General features: G+C 53.8%; 1 protein-coding gene across 2 annotated transcripts in view; it reads right to left on the bottom strand.

The window, feature by feature from the left end:
• Window positions 1-912: 912 nt before the first annotated feature.
• Window positions 913-14668, bottom strand: part of plxnb3 (plexin B3) — a 47757-nt gene continuing 34001 nt past the window's right edge. For both annotated transcript variants that reach the window (XM_088933903.1, XM_088933912.1), the window contains 23 exons: window positions 14393-14544; window positions 13247-13358; window positions 12995-13131; window positions 12221-12397; window positions 11619-11787; window positions 10432-10662; window positions 10039-10197; window positions 9767-9915; window positions 9333-9433; window positions 8927-9144; window positions 8265-8443; window positions 7692-7758; window positions 7359-7505; window positions 6923-7082; window positions 6725-6828; window positions 6352-6439; window positions 5655-5821; window positions 4578-4738; window positions 4316-4463; window positions 4122-4186; window positions 3627-3702; window positions 3403-3477; window positions 913-3084 (listed from right to left, as the gene is read on the bottom strand). In XM_088933903.1, the coding sequence (XP_088790029.1) occupies window positions 2980-3084; window positions 3403-3477; window positions 3627-3702; window positions 4122-4186; window positions 4316-4463; window positions 4578-4738; window positions 5655-5821; window positions 6352-6439; window positions 6725-6828; window positions 6923-7082; window positions 7359-7505; window positions 7692-7758; window positions 8265-8443; window positions 8927-9144; window positions 9333-9433; window positions 9767-9915; window positions 10039-10197; window positions 10432-10662; window positions 11619-11787; window positions 12221-12397; window positions 12995-13131; window positions 13247-13358; window positions 14393-14544 (3147 nt within the window). In that variant the 3' untranslated portion in view covers window positions 913-2979. The remainder of the gene's footprint in view (window positions 3085-3402; window positions 3478-3626; window positions 3703-4121; window positions 4187-4315; window positions 4464-4577; window positions 4739-5654; window positions 5822-6351; window positions 6440-6724; window positions 6829-6922; window positions 7083-7358; window positions 7506-7691; window positions 7759-8264; window positions 8444-8926; window positions 9145-9332; window positions 9434-9766; window positions 9916-10038; window positions 10198-10431; window positions 10663-11618; window positions 11788-12220; window positions 12398-12994; window positions 13132-13246; window positions 13359-14392; window positions 14545-14668) is intronic.

Consider the following 14668-nt stretch of genomic DNA (forward strand, 5'->3'; position numbering starts at 1 on the left):
CAAGCAACGGGTGTAAGGCAGGGTACACCCTGGACAGGACAGCAGTCCACCACAGGACACACACACACACACCCTGGCCAGGACAGCAGTCCATCACAGGACACACACACACACCCTGGCCAGAACAGCAGTCCATCACAGGACACACACACACCCTGGGCAGGACACCAGTCCACCACAGGACACACACACACCCTGGGCAGGACAGCAGTCCATCACAGGACACACACACACCCTGGACAGGACAGCAGTCCATCACAGGACATACTCACACCAGGGCCAGGTTTCCCAGAAGCCTTTGGGCTCTGGGAGGAAGCCGGAGCACCTGGATGAAACCCATGTGAACACAAGGAGAACATGCAAACTCCAAACAGACAGCACCCCAGGACAGAGCCCAGAGCTTCACTGCTGCGAGGCAGCAATGCTGACCCCCTGCGCTTTGCCTCCTCAGCCATAACTCCTAAACGGAAATCATGTTTCTCCTCACAGGCCGCCAGCTGCAACCCTTGTGTCCACTCTGATCACCCAGTTCCCTCACAGCCACACAAACACAGCGAGTCTGGACAGATCAGAGCAAAGTCATCAGTTAAACCCAGGAGGTGCATCACACTGCTCTCTGCTGCACCTGAACTTGGGACTAAACAGGCTGACATCATTTTTTCCTGTGAAAACAAGAATGCATCACTCAGGGTAAAGTTTTTAATAAGGTTTAGATATAATACTTTCTGGGCCAGATTGAATATTGAAATATTGAAGTGTCAGCAATGACGAGGCAGCGCTGCTGCCCCCTGGTGGGGGGTTGGCTGAAGTGCACAGCGGGGCTGAAACATTTCTACACCCAAACAAGCCGAGCCAAGACCAACCTCAAGCACAGGCACTGAATAGAAAACAGACTCAAAAATAAACCAAGCAGGCATTTTAAAAGATTTTATTTAAAGATTTTTTTTTAATTAAATCACTTTTTTTCATTCAATAACAGTAAATAAATACATCCAAAATGAAGAAAAAATCATTTTTGACAGTATTTACAAGCACATTTACACATAGGTAGCAAACTATACAAGATCAGGAGGTTAAGGGTCTCTGTCCTGAGCACACTGGGACCGGACTGTTGGTCTTACTGGCTCAGGGACTGGACAGGGAGAAGTTACTGTTGTGCTCACTGCTGCCCCCTGTGTTATTTTCAGGTACTGCACAGCCTTATAAATCCAGAATCCAAAACTACTGTATAATAATAGTAATTAATTATAATTGCTTACACTTATATAGTGCTTTTCTGGAAGTAGGAGCTGAGAGTTGACCTCTAACAGCAGATCTCATCTTTTGCTCCTGCGGTGAGGCGATTAAAGAAGGGTGCAGAGCAGCCTCTCCTCAGCAGCTCAGAGCCAGCACACAGACCCACCCAGGCAGGCAGCAGAGACTTTAAACTCCTGCTGCTTCAGAGTCCTCCAAAACCAACCTTGGAGAAACGTCAAGGGTTGTGACATAATTCACGATGAGACACCCAGGCAGGGTAGGAAGGTACAGCACAGCATGACAAAGCGATGGCCAAGGAAAACCTCCTGGAAGCTGCAGGAAATGTTCTTCGGGATGAGCAGAAGACCAGAGGTGCTCTCCTCCCTCCACCAGGGGGCACTGCTGCGCCGAGCCAGAACACCCTTGATCTCCAGATGCGCCGAAGAGGAGAGGTGAGGAGGAAGGGAACAGAAGCAGCTTCATGGGCCTGGACTGCACACCGAGCTCAGACCCGCCCAGCACCCTGTCTCAGTGGGCGACCCCTGACCCTGCAGACAGGGGTCATCAGGAGGTCACAGTCCTGAATGTGCATTTAAAAACACCAAGCTCAGTAAGCAAACAGATTAAAACAAAGAAAATCATTTTTTTTCCCGCATGATTGAACTGTTGGATTCCAGGCAAAAAAAAAATGAAATGAAAAAGCTTAACTGACAATTGTACAAAATATAAATACATTTCAAATAAATAGAACAGCTTCATTTTGTTCTTATCATTCTTTTCCTTCTGTACTGAAGTCCCGACCTGTAACACTGAGCTGCTGAAAACTGCAGCCCAGCCCTGTAATACTGAACACACTTCAACCTACATTGTAACACTGAGCTACTGAACACGCTGCACAGCCCAGCACTGTAATACTGAACCACTGAACACACTGCAAACCAGGCCTGTAATACAGAGCCTACTGAACACGCTTCACAGCCCAGCACTGTAACACTGAGCTACTGAACACACTGCAGATCAGCCCCGTAATGAAGAGCTACTGAACACTAGGCAACTCGGCAAGCAGACACAGAGCCATCAAACACAGTCCATCCCCGGAGTCCCAGACCAACTTATTCAGATTCTCCAGAACAGCAAAAGCCTGGACACCTCCTCTGATTTCATTCAGTTAGCTGCAATTTATTCCATATATTATTTAAAAACATCAATCTTAATAAACTGGCAGTCACTATGTGGGTCAGCCCCTTTTTTTGCCAACATCTGCCAGACGGGGTGAATTCATCATCTAGCACAGAGCCCCGCTGCACGCGCCGCGCGGCGAGCGGCAAGCGTACGAGAGCCAGCGCCCAGCCTGAACACGGCACCCCTGCAGCCCTGCGCCCACAGCGCCTTCGCTCTGTGCCTGCTCTCTTCCCACTGAGCGTCTTCAAAGCCGCCGGGAAACAGGAAAGGCACGTATGGCTCTGGTAATACCAACAAGCGCTATTTACAGGAGACGGACGGGTCTCTGCGCCCGCGTCTCGTCCGAGAATCCCTTCGGCTTGGTGAAAGGGCTGGAGGTGCCCACGAGGCCCCAACGTCAAGCCCAGAAGGAAGACGACAAACGCTCAAAAAGGCGTCATCTTCCTCGCCCCACCCCATCCCCACCCCCACGTGGATGGCCGTGCTTCAGCCTGTCCGTCAGTCTGCGAGTCGGTCCGTCTCGTCCGCACGCCTGGCCTCCCCCAGTGGGCCTCGGCGGGGTCAGAGGTCAGTGACCTTGTTCTCCACCAGGGCGGCGACCTGCTGCAGGCGGTAAGCCAGCTGCATCTTCTGACCTGAGGGGTCCTCCTCCAGGGCCAGGATGATCTGGACACACAGACATGGAGGAAGAGAGAGTTTAAATAAACAAGATCACGAGAGCCCAAGCACTAGGGCCACACTTATCCCCAGCCCCTGTATGATGACCGGGAGAAGACTCCACCCTCACCACAACACTTTACAGCACTGAAAGAAGTGCAGACAGCATTACAAATCGAACACTGGGCCCTTGGTTCCAATGCTGCTCTGTTGTATTTTCAGTGTCTCTCGGTGCTTGATCACAGGGACCACTGCAGGGGGTCCGCCTGGACAGAGAGGACAGTCCGGCAGGGAGCAGCAGGGGGCGCCAGCTCGGGGAGGGCTCACCTGGTCGTAGTGCTTGTTGATGTACTTGTAGAGCTCGTGCAGCGCCACCACGCTGTTCACTTCCGTGGCGAAGCTCTGAAACACAGGGGGAGCGGCAGGCGGGTGAGCTGGTGAGCAGGCGCACAGAGGCGGGGGGGGGGGAAGAGAAGGGGGGAGGGGGGGAGCAGTGCACAGCGTCACAGAGTGACAGAGACGCAGGTGCCCTCTGGCCTCTCCTGACTCACCCCGGACAGCTCGGTGAGCGTGGAGTTCATCTCCTGGTAGCATCCAGACACTGCGCTGTGGATGTCACTGTAATACCTGTGGGCGGGACACACGCAGTCAGGTACCTCCTGCAAACAGCCCGCCATACTGTAGACACCGGGTCTGCGTGACACACTGTGTGCGTATCTGTGAATAGTGCACACTGCTGTAGGCCTGCATAATCCACATACTGCATCCCCGGGCTATACCGTGTGTCAGGACAGGTCTGCACATTATACACTGCAGCCCTGGTCCCCTCATGCCTAGATATACTGTGCATCTGCGAGTCTAGTGAGATTAAAGGTGCATACACTGTAATAATATATACAGCACAGCTGATCTAGGTTTCTACACCGTGTCTGAGGTCTGTCTGCACTGTGCTCCCAGTGTACAGCGTTCACAGCACACACTGTGCACTAGAGGGGCCCCAGACCCCCAGACCCCCAGACCCCCGCCTGCGGCCCCGCGCCCCTCACCTCTCCACCAGCTGTTTGTAGCGGGGGATCTCTCTGGCGTACAGCAGCTTGTTGACCGGGGAGTCCTGCGGAGGACAGAACAGCGGTCAGCTTGACCGGTCGGTTTACAGACACCGCCGCCTCCGTGTGGGAGGAGCTCCGAGGGCAGGGCAGGGCGGGCACGGAGACGGAGGGCGTGGCTGGGAGCTACTGACCCGTCCCACTTTGTGCTCGGAGGTCGTGCAGGAGTCGATGAAGGTCTGGGCGATGACCGACAGCACCGCGTCCACGCTGTCCGTCACCTGGACGTCAAACACGAACTGGGGGTTCTTCAGGATGTTCACCCAGAAACGCAGCGGCAGGCTGGGGGAGGGAGCAGAGACGGTGTGTACACACACACAGAGACACAGACCCCGTGAGCCCGCACACACGTGACCCCGGCGGACAGCTATCCCATCACTACTCTCCGGCCCTCACCTGTTTGTCTTCCAGATGTGCACGGTCTCGGGGTCGGCGATGCCGTGCCTCTCCGCCAGCTCGTCCAGGAAGTCGAAGAAGAAGCGCACGGCGATCGGCACCGGGCGCTTGGTGCTCAGGATGGACAGGAAGACGTCGTCCACGAACTTCTGCAGCGTGCCCTGAGGGAGGGAGAGGGAGAGGGGTTCACACCCAGGCCGTGTCCCTGTTCCCACACTGCCGGTCTTGCGCCCTACATGTGCGCTATCTCGCTCAAGGTGCCCCATTTCTAAATCTGTTTCAGCAGGGGGCTCAGGAGCGCCCTTCTCTGAAACCCGCGTCGGAGCGGACCCCGCAGAAGGGAGACCCCCATTTCTTTGCGGAATGGTGACGTTCCAGGTTCTAGCCTATCGAGGGGAAGGTGTCGTGGAGAATAAAACATCCACACGTTAGAAGACTGTAACTTTACAGTTTTAAAACTCATAATATTTTATGTAAAAGATTTCATTCATACGGTGTGTATTCTAGGTATGAAGCTTTAATTGCGTCACCCCGTTTCGACTGACGAATATTTGCTCACCCGCGGCGTGTTCTGTACACGGAATATTGAATGGCACACGTATTTAATAGTACAAAGCTTTGAGGTATTGCCAAATTCACCTCGCTTAGTCTACTCTGAATGAACATGAATGCTCCTCGTACTGTCGTTTTTGTACTGGGACAGACGACACGAAATGTCTTTTTGTACTCCAAGGCTCTGAATTCACAGAGAGTGGTTTTAGTTTACTCCGCCTATTTGAGTCGAGCAGCGCGACATGAACGGACACGACGCGTCCCTGCTTTTGTGCGGGGAGAGCCGGGATGAGACCGCGAGCGGAGAATCAAACCGCTGGAAAAGCAGCACCACCAGCAGACGGCACTTTGACCCCGAGCCGTGGAACCAGCACGTGACCTCAGATGGGGGGGGGGTCCCGTTCCCCCGTTTATACCGATGCTCCTCGAATCCCCCCTCGCGCCGCGTCCCGGAGGCAGGGCTCAGGGCGAGAACCGGGCCACGGCGTGCAGCTGGGGGTCTGTGCCCCCAGGGGCCGGCCGTACCTTCATGGACAGCAGCCGGGTGAGGTAGATCTCGGGGATGGCCTTGGCCCTCTCTCTCTCCCTCACGCTGCTCTTCCTGTGCTTGGGGATCTCCGGCTCCTCGCTGGACTTCACCAGGTGCCACAGCCGCAGCCCCCCCTCCTCCTCCGCCTCCAGCATGGGGGTCTCTGTGGGGGGACACGCTGGAGTGAACCACTGGGTGTCGGAAGCAGGGGGAGTGGGGGGCCACCCTGAAAAGCACTCCCCCATCTTCACACCACATTTGGCCTGGCCTGGTTTGGAATGGCACGGTTTCCCATGTGGGGCTTCGCTCTTTATCACACCTCCACTGTACCCATCTTCACACCACATCCCTGCCTCCTCCTCCTCCTGCTGCATCAGGTAAGGGAGACCGCTGGCACCCCAAGATCACATCCCTGCTCCTCGGGAGTCCGTAGTCTGCAACCCCACCACCTCGCACAGGCACTAGTCCAACACACACACTAGTCTAGAAAATTCCCACATACACACTACCTGTCCAGGAACACACACGCACGACACAGCCGCTAGTGCAGAACCCTCCTGGGCACACGGCACACGGCACACGGCACACGGCACACGGCACACGGCATACGGCACCACCATTAGTCCATAGTGACAGGTAGTTCTACACAGGAGATTGCAGCTCTGGGCTGGAGGAGGAGGAAGAAAGACGTACTCTCGCCTGTCTGGAACACCTGGCTGACCCCCTGCTGGACTGAGCTCCGGGTGCGAGGGACCAGAGCCACCGTCGCCCCGTCCGGCACCTGGAACACAGACAGGAGAGAAGAACGGATTTTCAAAATAAAAATCCCTGGACCTAGCTCATTACAGTTCACGTGCACGCTATACTATTTTATTACAAGCTGCACTACAGCGGTATAATGATGCCATTACACTTCACAGCAGTGTTTTAGTTCTTCTGTGTTTTCAGGAAGTGCAGTTTCAGGTGATGTGCCCTGTCGCGCGCTGGGCAGCCTCTTTTCAATGACTGTGCCAGACAGCAGTTCACTGTAGTCAATACTGCAGGGCTAGTGTTTACAGCGCCTTACTTTGTAGTGCTGCAGAGTGTTGAGTCTCTTCCAGCGGCCCTGGACCACAGCGGTGACGTCATCATCGGACAAAGTCAGGTGACCTGCCTGCCCCGCCCGCCACTCTGTCAAAACAGACACCGTGATCCACCCCTTCTCCTCTTCCCTCCTCCCCCCCACTCCCTCCCTCTCCTCCTCCTCGCCCCCGCCCTCTCGTACCCAGGTCCAGGGAGTCGGCGTGGGGTCTCTGTGAGAAGGGCATCCCCTTGTACACCTGGTCCAGGATCTTGTCCTTCACCTGAGTGATCGTGTCGATGTCCAGGACCCGGACTGGCGTGGGGTGGACCTCTGAGCCCGTCTTCACCAGCACTGTCAGAGTCTGAGACAGAGGGGACAGCAGAGGCACACAGATAGCAGAGAGAAGCAAAGCCGAAATCGTACTTTTCCCCAAGGTCCTGTAACACGACAACACCAGGAATGGACAGAGTAAGGTTCTGCTGCAAGGTGGTTCTATAATTGCAAGGTGTGGAGAGCCTGAGATGCACACTGAACTGAGTCTTAGTGCATGCTGCCTGATTGGGACTGTCCACCAACTAGGGAATTGTGGGGGATGTAGTCTCAACAAGGCATTATGGGAAGCGTAGTTCAGACTTACCATGGCGTTGTAGTCAATATCCTCTCTCAGGAGGTGGCTGTCGTTGAGAGTGCGCTTGGCCTTCCCGGTCACTGCGTCCACAGGCCCCTTGTCCACCTGGTACTTGATGGCCCTGTAGAGCATGTAGAGGGGCTCCCCAGCCACTTCCTGAGATGCACAAACATGGTCAGAGCACAAAGAACAGACACAGTCACTGACACAGATAGGACTGCAGACTGGCACAGTGGAAGAGACCATCAGAGACCACTGCACTCTGCTCACAGTCCACGGGCTCAGAAGGAGCACAAAGAGGCAGGAAGACACACCTAGAGGAGAGACTACAGACGGACGCACCTTAAGGAAGGAGTACAGACAGATGGACATCCAATTGGTCAGCATCTTCTCCACCACCGTCTCCGTCCTGAGGGATTCATGAGAAACCATGAGCCACGGGAATTGCAAAGACTCGTGTTGTTGAGCCCAGAACGCCACAATGGATCAGAAATCCTATTATACTGTATGGTGTGAACTGTACAGTACAGTGCGCAAAACCATGACAGAGGTGTCCAGTGGGGCTCCTACAGACTCCAGTGTCCAGAGGTGTCCAGTGGGGTTCCCTACAGTGTCCAGAGGTGTCCAGTGGGGCTCCCTAGAGTGTCCAGTGTCCAGAGGTGTCCAGTGGGGCTCCCTACAGTGTCCAGTGTCCAGAGGTGTCCAGTGGGGTTCCCTACAGTGTCCAGAGGTGTCCAGTGGGGCTCCTACAGTGTACAGGGGGGTCCAGTAGGGCTCCTACAGCGTCCAGTGTCCAGAGGTGTCCAGTGGGGTTCCCTAAAGTGTACAGGGGGGGTCCGGTGGGGTTCCCTACAGGGTACAGGGGGGGTCCGGTGGGGTTCCCTACAGTAGCGTTGCTGTGTATCACTCCCTCACCTGCGCAGCATGAGTTTGGGGTTCTTGGCCACGTACTGCTCGGCCAGGTCTCCCAGCAGCCCCTTCATCACGTCGGTGTAGTACTCCAGCTTGTCATGGAGGGCCAGAGTCAGGAGCGAGGCCACATAGCCCCTGTCCCGCTGAGAGAAGCCCTGCTGGGACTCCAGCGTGTGGATGAACTGGAGAGACGGGGAGTCCAGGGAGAGAGCGAGAGGGGGGAGTGAGGACCCCAGGAAGAGAGAGAGAGGAAGGATTATCAAGACCTGCACACAGATACAGACAGCACTACAACACAGCAAGAACACACTGCCGGCAAGTTAAACAATAACCTGTGGGGGAGATTTCATCGGAGATGAGAACGGAACAGACATTATGTGCCGTGTGGGAAGAAACTAGCTTTTCACATAACACAGCTCTCCAACTTTGTATGTCTTTAGGGTGTGCAAAACAATGCCTAATTAGTCACAGTATTTTTCATCCGCCTGCATTACTGATATAATCTACCATCTAACATACAATGAAATAAACATACATCTTGCATCAAACTAATGGAAAACCTGAGTAGTAGCTATACAGAATGTAGTAATAGCAAAGTAATTACCACAGTAATAACATAGTAGTTACCACTGTAATAACAGTGATACCACTATAAGCCACCTCACCTTGATTAAGAAGGCCCGGTTATTGAGCAGGTTGTTCAGCTGGCTCAGGCCCTGCTCCACGGTGGCTCTGCGGGCCTCTGGCAGCTCCAGGCTGCGGGCCAGAGGCGCCCCCTGCTGGCCGGGGAAGAAGACGCGCTCGGCGTAGGAGCGGTAATCCAGGAAGGGGATCCCCGGGCCCCCCAGGTCACTGCTGAGGTCCATCATCTCGGTCATGAGATCTGAGAGGGGGAGCCGGTGGGGGGGGGGGAGCAGGGAGGAGCAGAGCAGGAGAAGAGAGCACAGTGCACCTCACTACAGAGTGAGTCCAGGTCTGCTGTGGGCGACTGGCCATGGGCTACAGGCTCAGTGACCGGCACGATAACACAACAGTGGAAAAGATTCCGTGGTCGTGGTTAACGCTCCGTACCTGTAAATTCCTTCCTGCACTGGTCTCCCACATTGATCTCCAGGGTCTCCAGCTGGACTAAGACCTTCTTATAGTCCCTCATAGCCTGCTTGCTCTTCCTCCTGGAGAGAGAGGGGAGAGGGGTGAGGCAGGGACAGTAGGGAGAAGCAGAGAAAGAGCGAGTGAGGGACAGTGTCAAGAAGTCCCGCATCATTCCTGTCTAAACACACTTCCCCTGTGATCTGGGGTCTGATTCACTGTTGATCCTGGAGCAGAGCACCGGGCTGAGTGTCCACACCTCTCAGGGCTTTCAGTATGTGTTTAAACTGTCTGGATAAAGCACCATCATCTCTAGGGTGTGTGTGTGTGTGTGTGTGTGTGTGTGTGTGTGTGTGTGTGTGTGTGTGTGTTAGCATGTGGGACTACATACAACATGCACACAGCTCATTACCCACCTGTACATGAGGATGATGACCAGCACCACGAGCACCACCACTGCTGCCCCCCCCGCCAGCCCCACCTGTGCGGCCAGAGGGAACGGAGAGGCAGAGTCGCTGTCATACTGCACCAAGCCCAGAGGGAACTGCAGTCTGCCCATCACAACCTGAGAGAGGCACAGAGAGAGAGACAAACTGTCAGAGAGACTAACAATCAGCAAATGCAGGCTTGTCAGTGCTCTTTGGGCTGATGTCACAGCGCAGACAGACAGATGTGCAGAGTGACTCACGGTCAGCGCGGGCAGGGGGCTGGTGCCCTCTGGGCTGGGCTGGCTCTCGGGCGGCTCGCAGTACAGGTGAGTGCTGTCCAGCGTCTTGATCTCGCACTCCTCCTGGCCCACCCGTGCAATCACCTCCTCCCGGGTCATCGCAAGGGTCAGCCCTCTGCCCTGCAAGCCATTGTCAAGGGTCAGCTGTGGGTCACTCAACACTCCGGGGCCAGGTACAGACTCCACATAGGTATACGGGCGTGCATGCTTGTGTAGGACGGTCTATGTGTGGCCCGACAGATTGACTTCCTGTCTCAGCAGTCTGACTTCCTGTCTGTGCTTGACTCACTCACTGCCTGTCCAGCTCTTACTGGCTGGACTCACAGTGTCCAGCTGCCCGCTGGTCAGTCTCACCTCGACGGCGAGGACCCCGCCGGGTTTGAAACGGAAGGGCTGATCGGGGTTGTCGCCGTTGAGGGGTCTCAGCTCCGGATCGGGGTGGTAGGTGAAGGGGCGCTCCCCTACTTCCTCAAACTCCACACGCACGTTGTCCATCTGGAACCACACCCCCACGACCTTCAAGTCCGCGGGGACCGGGGGCGTGGGGCAGTCCATGTCTTCAGGGGAGTGGACCAGGCACGGCTCCTGAGACGCAGAGAGGTGGGGGAGCAGAGCAACACGGGTCAGAAATCAGGTGGATTGAGCTGAGCCTCTAAAACACAAACCAGCTACAGTCTCTGATCTAAAACACAGAGGAGCCAGCGTCCCACGGAGATCATTATACCATCACACAGTGAGAATTCATTCTCAGAGGGCTTCATCAAAGGCCACCGTCTTCGCAGCAGAGATACAAAAGACTGGCAAATAAGCACGTTCAGCTCCTCTCTCAAAGGGAAGCTTTGCAAAAGCTCTTACATTAACTTTATTGTCCACTAAGAGTGGACATTTGTCTTAGGTTAACTCCATTACAAATAACACAATTAATTAAAATACACAACATAAGATTAATCAGCAAACATAAAAGAAGAACAACACATCAGACATGAAAAAGCAAACATTCACAGATAAAGTCAAACTGATCATAATGCAACTACCTGGTACAAACAAAACATCATTAACAGCTTGCATTCGGTACCTGTATGGAGTGTGGGATAAAGGACCTTTTATACACAACTCTAACAGCTCCTGGGACCCTGTTAGAAGCATAGCACACTGAAAATTCAGGGTTGGGAGGCATCTTTAATTATATTTTTTGCTACCCTTTGCTCCCCAGCTCTTCCCCAGTGTGCAACACAAACTCCACATGCAAGAACAACTCTTCTCGTCTCCAGTGCTGTATTGTACTGGATACAGCACGTTTTGGGAAGCCTTCGCACCTGCCTTTCTGAACCTCTGGGTTACACAACTATGCAACGCGAAGAGATTATGTGAGCTCTGCTTTAGGCTAACATTATAAAACTCAATTTTTTCTACTGTGTAGCTGGATAAAAGGAACAGTGCAGCTCCACACTATGCAGTGTCTGGAGACTGCCCCACTGGGAAGTGCTCCTTGAATTTTGGGTTGAGCCAGGAAAAAGATTTGGGGCCTTGGCCTGCTGTACCTGTTGAACACTGCTACTGTTTGAGACGCCTCCTTCACTCCTGGCAGCTGATTGGCTGAACCGCTTCTGCCGTCCCTGCCCACTTTCCGCTGGCTCCGCCTGCACCATGATGATTGGCCGCTGCACCACATCTAGGTTCCGCCCCTTGGCCTTAATGACACGCCCACCCCTGGGGACACACCAAACCACCAGCACAAAAATACACATTTTTATTTTTATTTTTGAACTCCAGTAGAAACTCAAAAATAACCAGTTAATATATCTGTCTCTTCATGCCACATTTGCGAACTGCTGACAATAAATCAGGCTCTTAATTCTTAAATCTGACAATTAAGCAATATTTTTCCCTTGTTATTACAATCTCTGAAAGACTACTTCAAAATGGACTAAAGCAAAAATGCCATCCTTCTGTCATTGTAGGCATGGCCTTATAATTCCTTAACAAACCATTCTTACCATTATCTGGTTATTGAACTAAGTGACTAAAGGGTGATGGGCACGTTTTAACATTCATTGGCAGCCAGTTAAGAAGGTGTTAACGAAGGGAGTCCATGCTCTGGTTCAAAATGGCTTAATGAGTGGTCTGCTTGCAGTCTGCTTACCCATAGAAACTCTCCGCAGGGGCAGCCTTGGTAATGACTGGGTCCTCAGTGTACTGGAACGTCAAATCCCCCAGAATCCTCTCTGCCCGGCCGAAAAGCACTTTGACCTCCACGTCCGCAGTCTCATTGGTCAGGCTGGTGCGGCAGACCAGCTGGGTGTCCGTGACCTCTCCCTCCCTGACACCCCAAGAACAGGAGAACAGGGGCAACATCAACATGGTCAGCTTTCAGAAGACCAGCAGAAAACCACAAGAGAGGATTTTGTGGGAGGATAACTGGGAACTCTACTGCCATTTCTGCAAATGTTTGATGTTTTTTTTTTCCCCCAAAAAACCAACAGAACAGGTCATCAGCACCACGCTGTTATCTTGGCGTCAATGGGAGCGACCAGATGCTTATACTTGAAGGGCTGCTGTCAGACTCCAGACAGCATGATGAGCCTCTCTGGGGGAGAAACTGACAGGAACTGATCTCACCTGCTGTGTCCCACGTGAGACACAAAAAACAAAAACTGATCTTTACCGCATAGCACCAGGGCAATGAACGTACAGCTGCAGCACAGCACCCAGGAGAATCGGGGCCGGGCCCAGCCCTGTACCCCTCTCACCACTCACACCGCTGGGCGACAGAATGAACTGCCCACAGGTGGTCTGCCCACATCTCATGAGCTCTCACCCTGTCCTGCAGGAGGCGCTGTCCTGCTGGGCATGTGACTGAGAGACAGGGGCCCAGGGGTGCCGGGCAGGAAGGGGGAGAGGGCAGAAGGGCACATACATGAGACAGGGGGCGTGTCCCGTGTAGGCGGCGAGGTCGCTCCTCTGTCCCGTGCGCAGTTTGGACCCCAGCACTGTCAGTAAGGTCCCACCAGCCATCGGACCCCTGGCCGGAGTGATGCCGCTCAGCTGGGGATCCTGCCGAGATGAGCAGACCCACAGGCAGGCATGGAGACAGGCATACTGAAATCATGCATCACGCACAGAGAATGGGGAAAAGGAGAAGGCTGAGAGAAGGTTACCAGTGGATTACCTGGTAGGTGAAGGTCTGCTCTGACTCTCCGGAGTCCGAGTCCTGGTCACCCACTGTCACCCTCACCGGGCCCTCGGTCTCTCCCTCGCTGGGCTGCAGCTCACACACCACCCTGAGACACACCCTCACAATTAATACACACTCACACACCACCCCGAGACACACACACACCCTCACCATTAATACACACTCACACGGCACCCCAAGACACACACACACACCCTCACCGTTAATACACACTCACACGGCACCCCGAGACACACACACACCCTCACCGTTAATACACACTCACACAGCACCCCGAGACACACACACCGTCACTATTAATACACACTCACACAGCACCCCGAGACACACACACACCCTCACCGTTAATACACACTCACACGGCACCCCGAAACACACACACACCCTCACCATTAATACACACTCACACAGCACCCCGAGACACACACACACCGTCACTATTAATACACACTCACACAGCACCCTGAGACACACATGCACTCACCGTAAATACACACTCACACAGCACCCTGAGACAGACTTACACAGTACCCTGAGAAACACATGCACTCACCGTAAATACACACTCACACAGCACTCTGAGACACACACACAGCACCCTGAGACACACATGCACTCACCGTAAATACACACTCACACAGCACCCTGAGACAGACTTACACAGTACCCTGAGAAACACATGCACTCACCGTAAATACACACTCACACAGCACTCTGAGACAGACTTACACAGTACCCTGAAAAACACATGCACTCACCGTAAATACACACTCACACAGCACTCTGAGACACACACACAGCACCCTGAGACACACATGCACTCACCGTAAATACACACTCACACAGCACCCTGAGACAGACTCAGGTTAGCACTGTTCTCTATAAACTCTATAATGTGCACAGACCCACACTAGGCAACTAGACCACTGTCTGAAAGCAGACTGTGGGTGTGGGATGAGTGTGGAGCAGAGATGAATCTCCACCAGTGGAAGCGGAAGATTTCTGGAGTGTGTCTCAACAAGATTCAAACAATGCCTGCTTCCACCCAGCACGACAGACAGCAATACACACACGGGCCTAGCAGAAGGACTGCCCCCAGCCAGCGGGGCCTGGCCTTACCTGGTGGAGATGAGGTAAGCCTGGGGCTGTGGTACGCAGCTCACCCCAGCCACGGTAACCCCTGCCTGGATATCCTCAAAACGCTGTCCCAGGTTGGAGCCCCAGATAGTGAGGGCGATGCCCCCTTCCACCGGGCCAGTCTGGGGCTCAATCTGGACAGGTCATTAACAAAACAGAGAGTCAGAAAAACAAGGAGGAAAACTCAGCAGGAACATCTTTATAATTCCATAGACTGTAAAAGAACTGGGAGATTAACAGTCCTATCTCAAAGGCAGG

This window comes from Atractosteus spatula, chromosome 2, assembly GCF_055471065.1.
Source record: "Atractosteus spatula isolate fAtrSpa1 chromosome 2, fAtrSpa1.hap1, whole genome shotgun sequence".
Lineage (NCBI taxonomy): Eukaryota > Metazoa > Chordata > Actinopteri > Semionotiformes > Lepisosteidae > Atractosteus > Atractosteus spatula.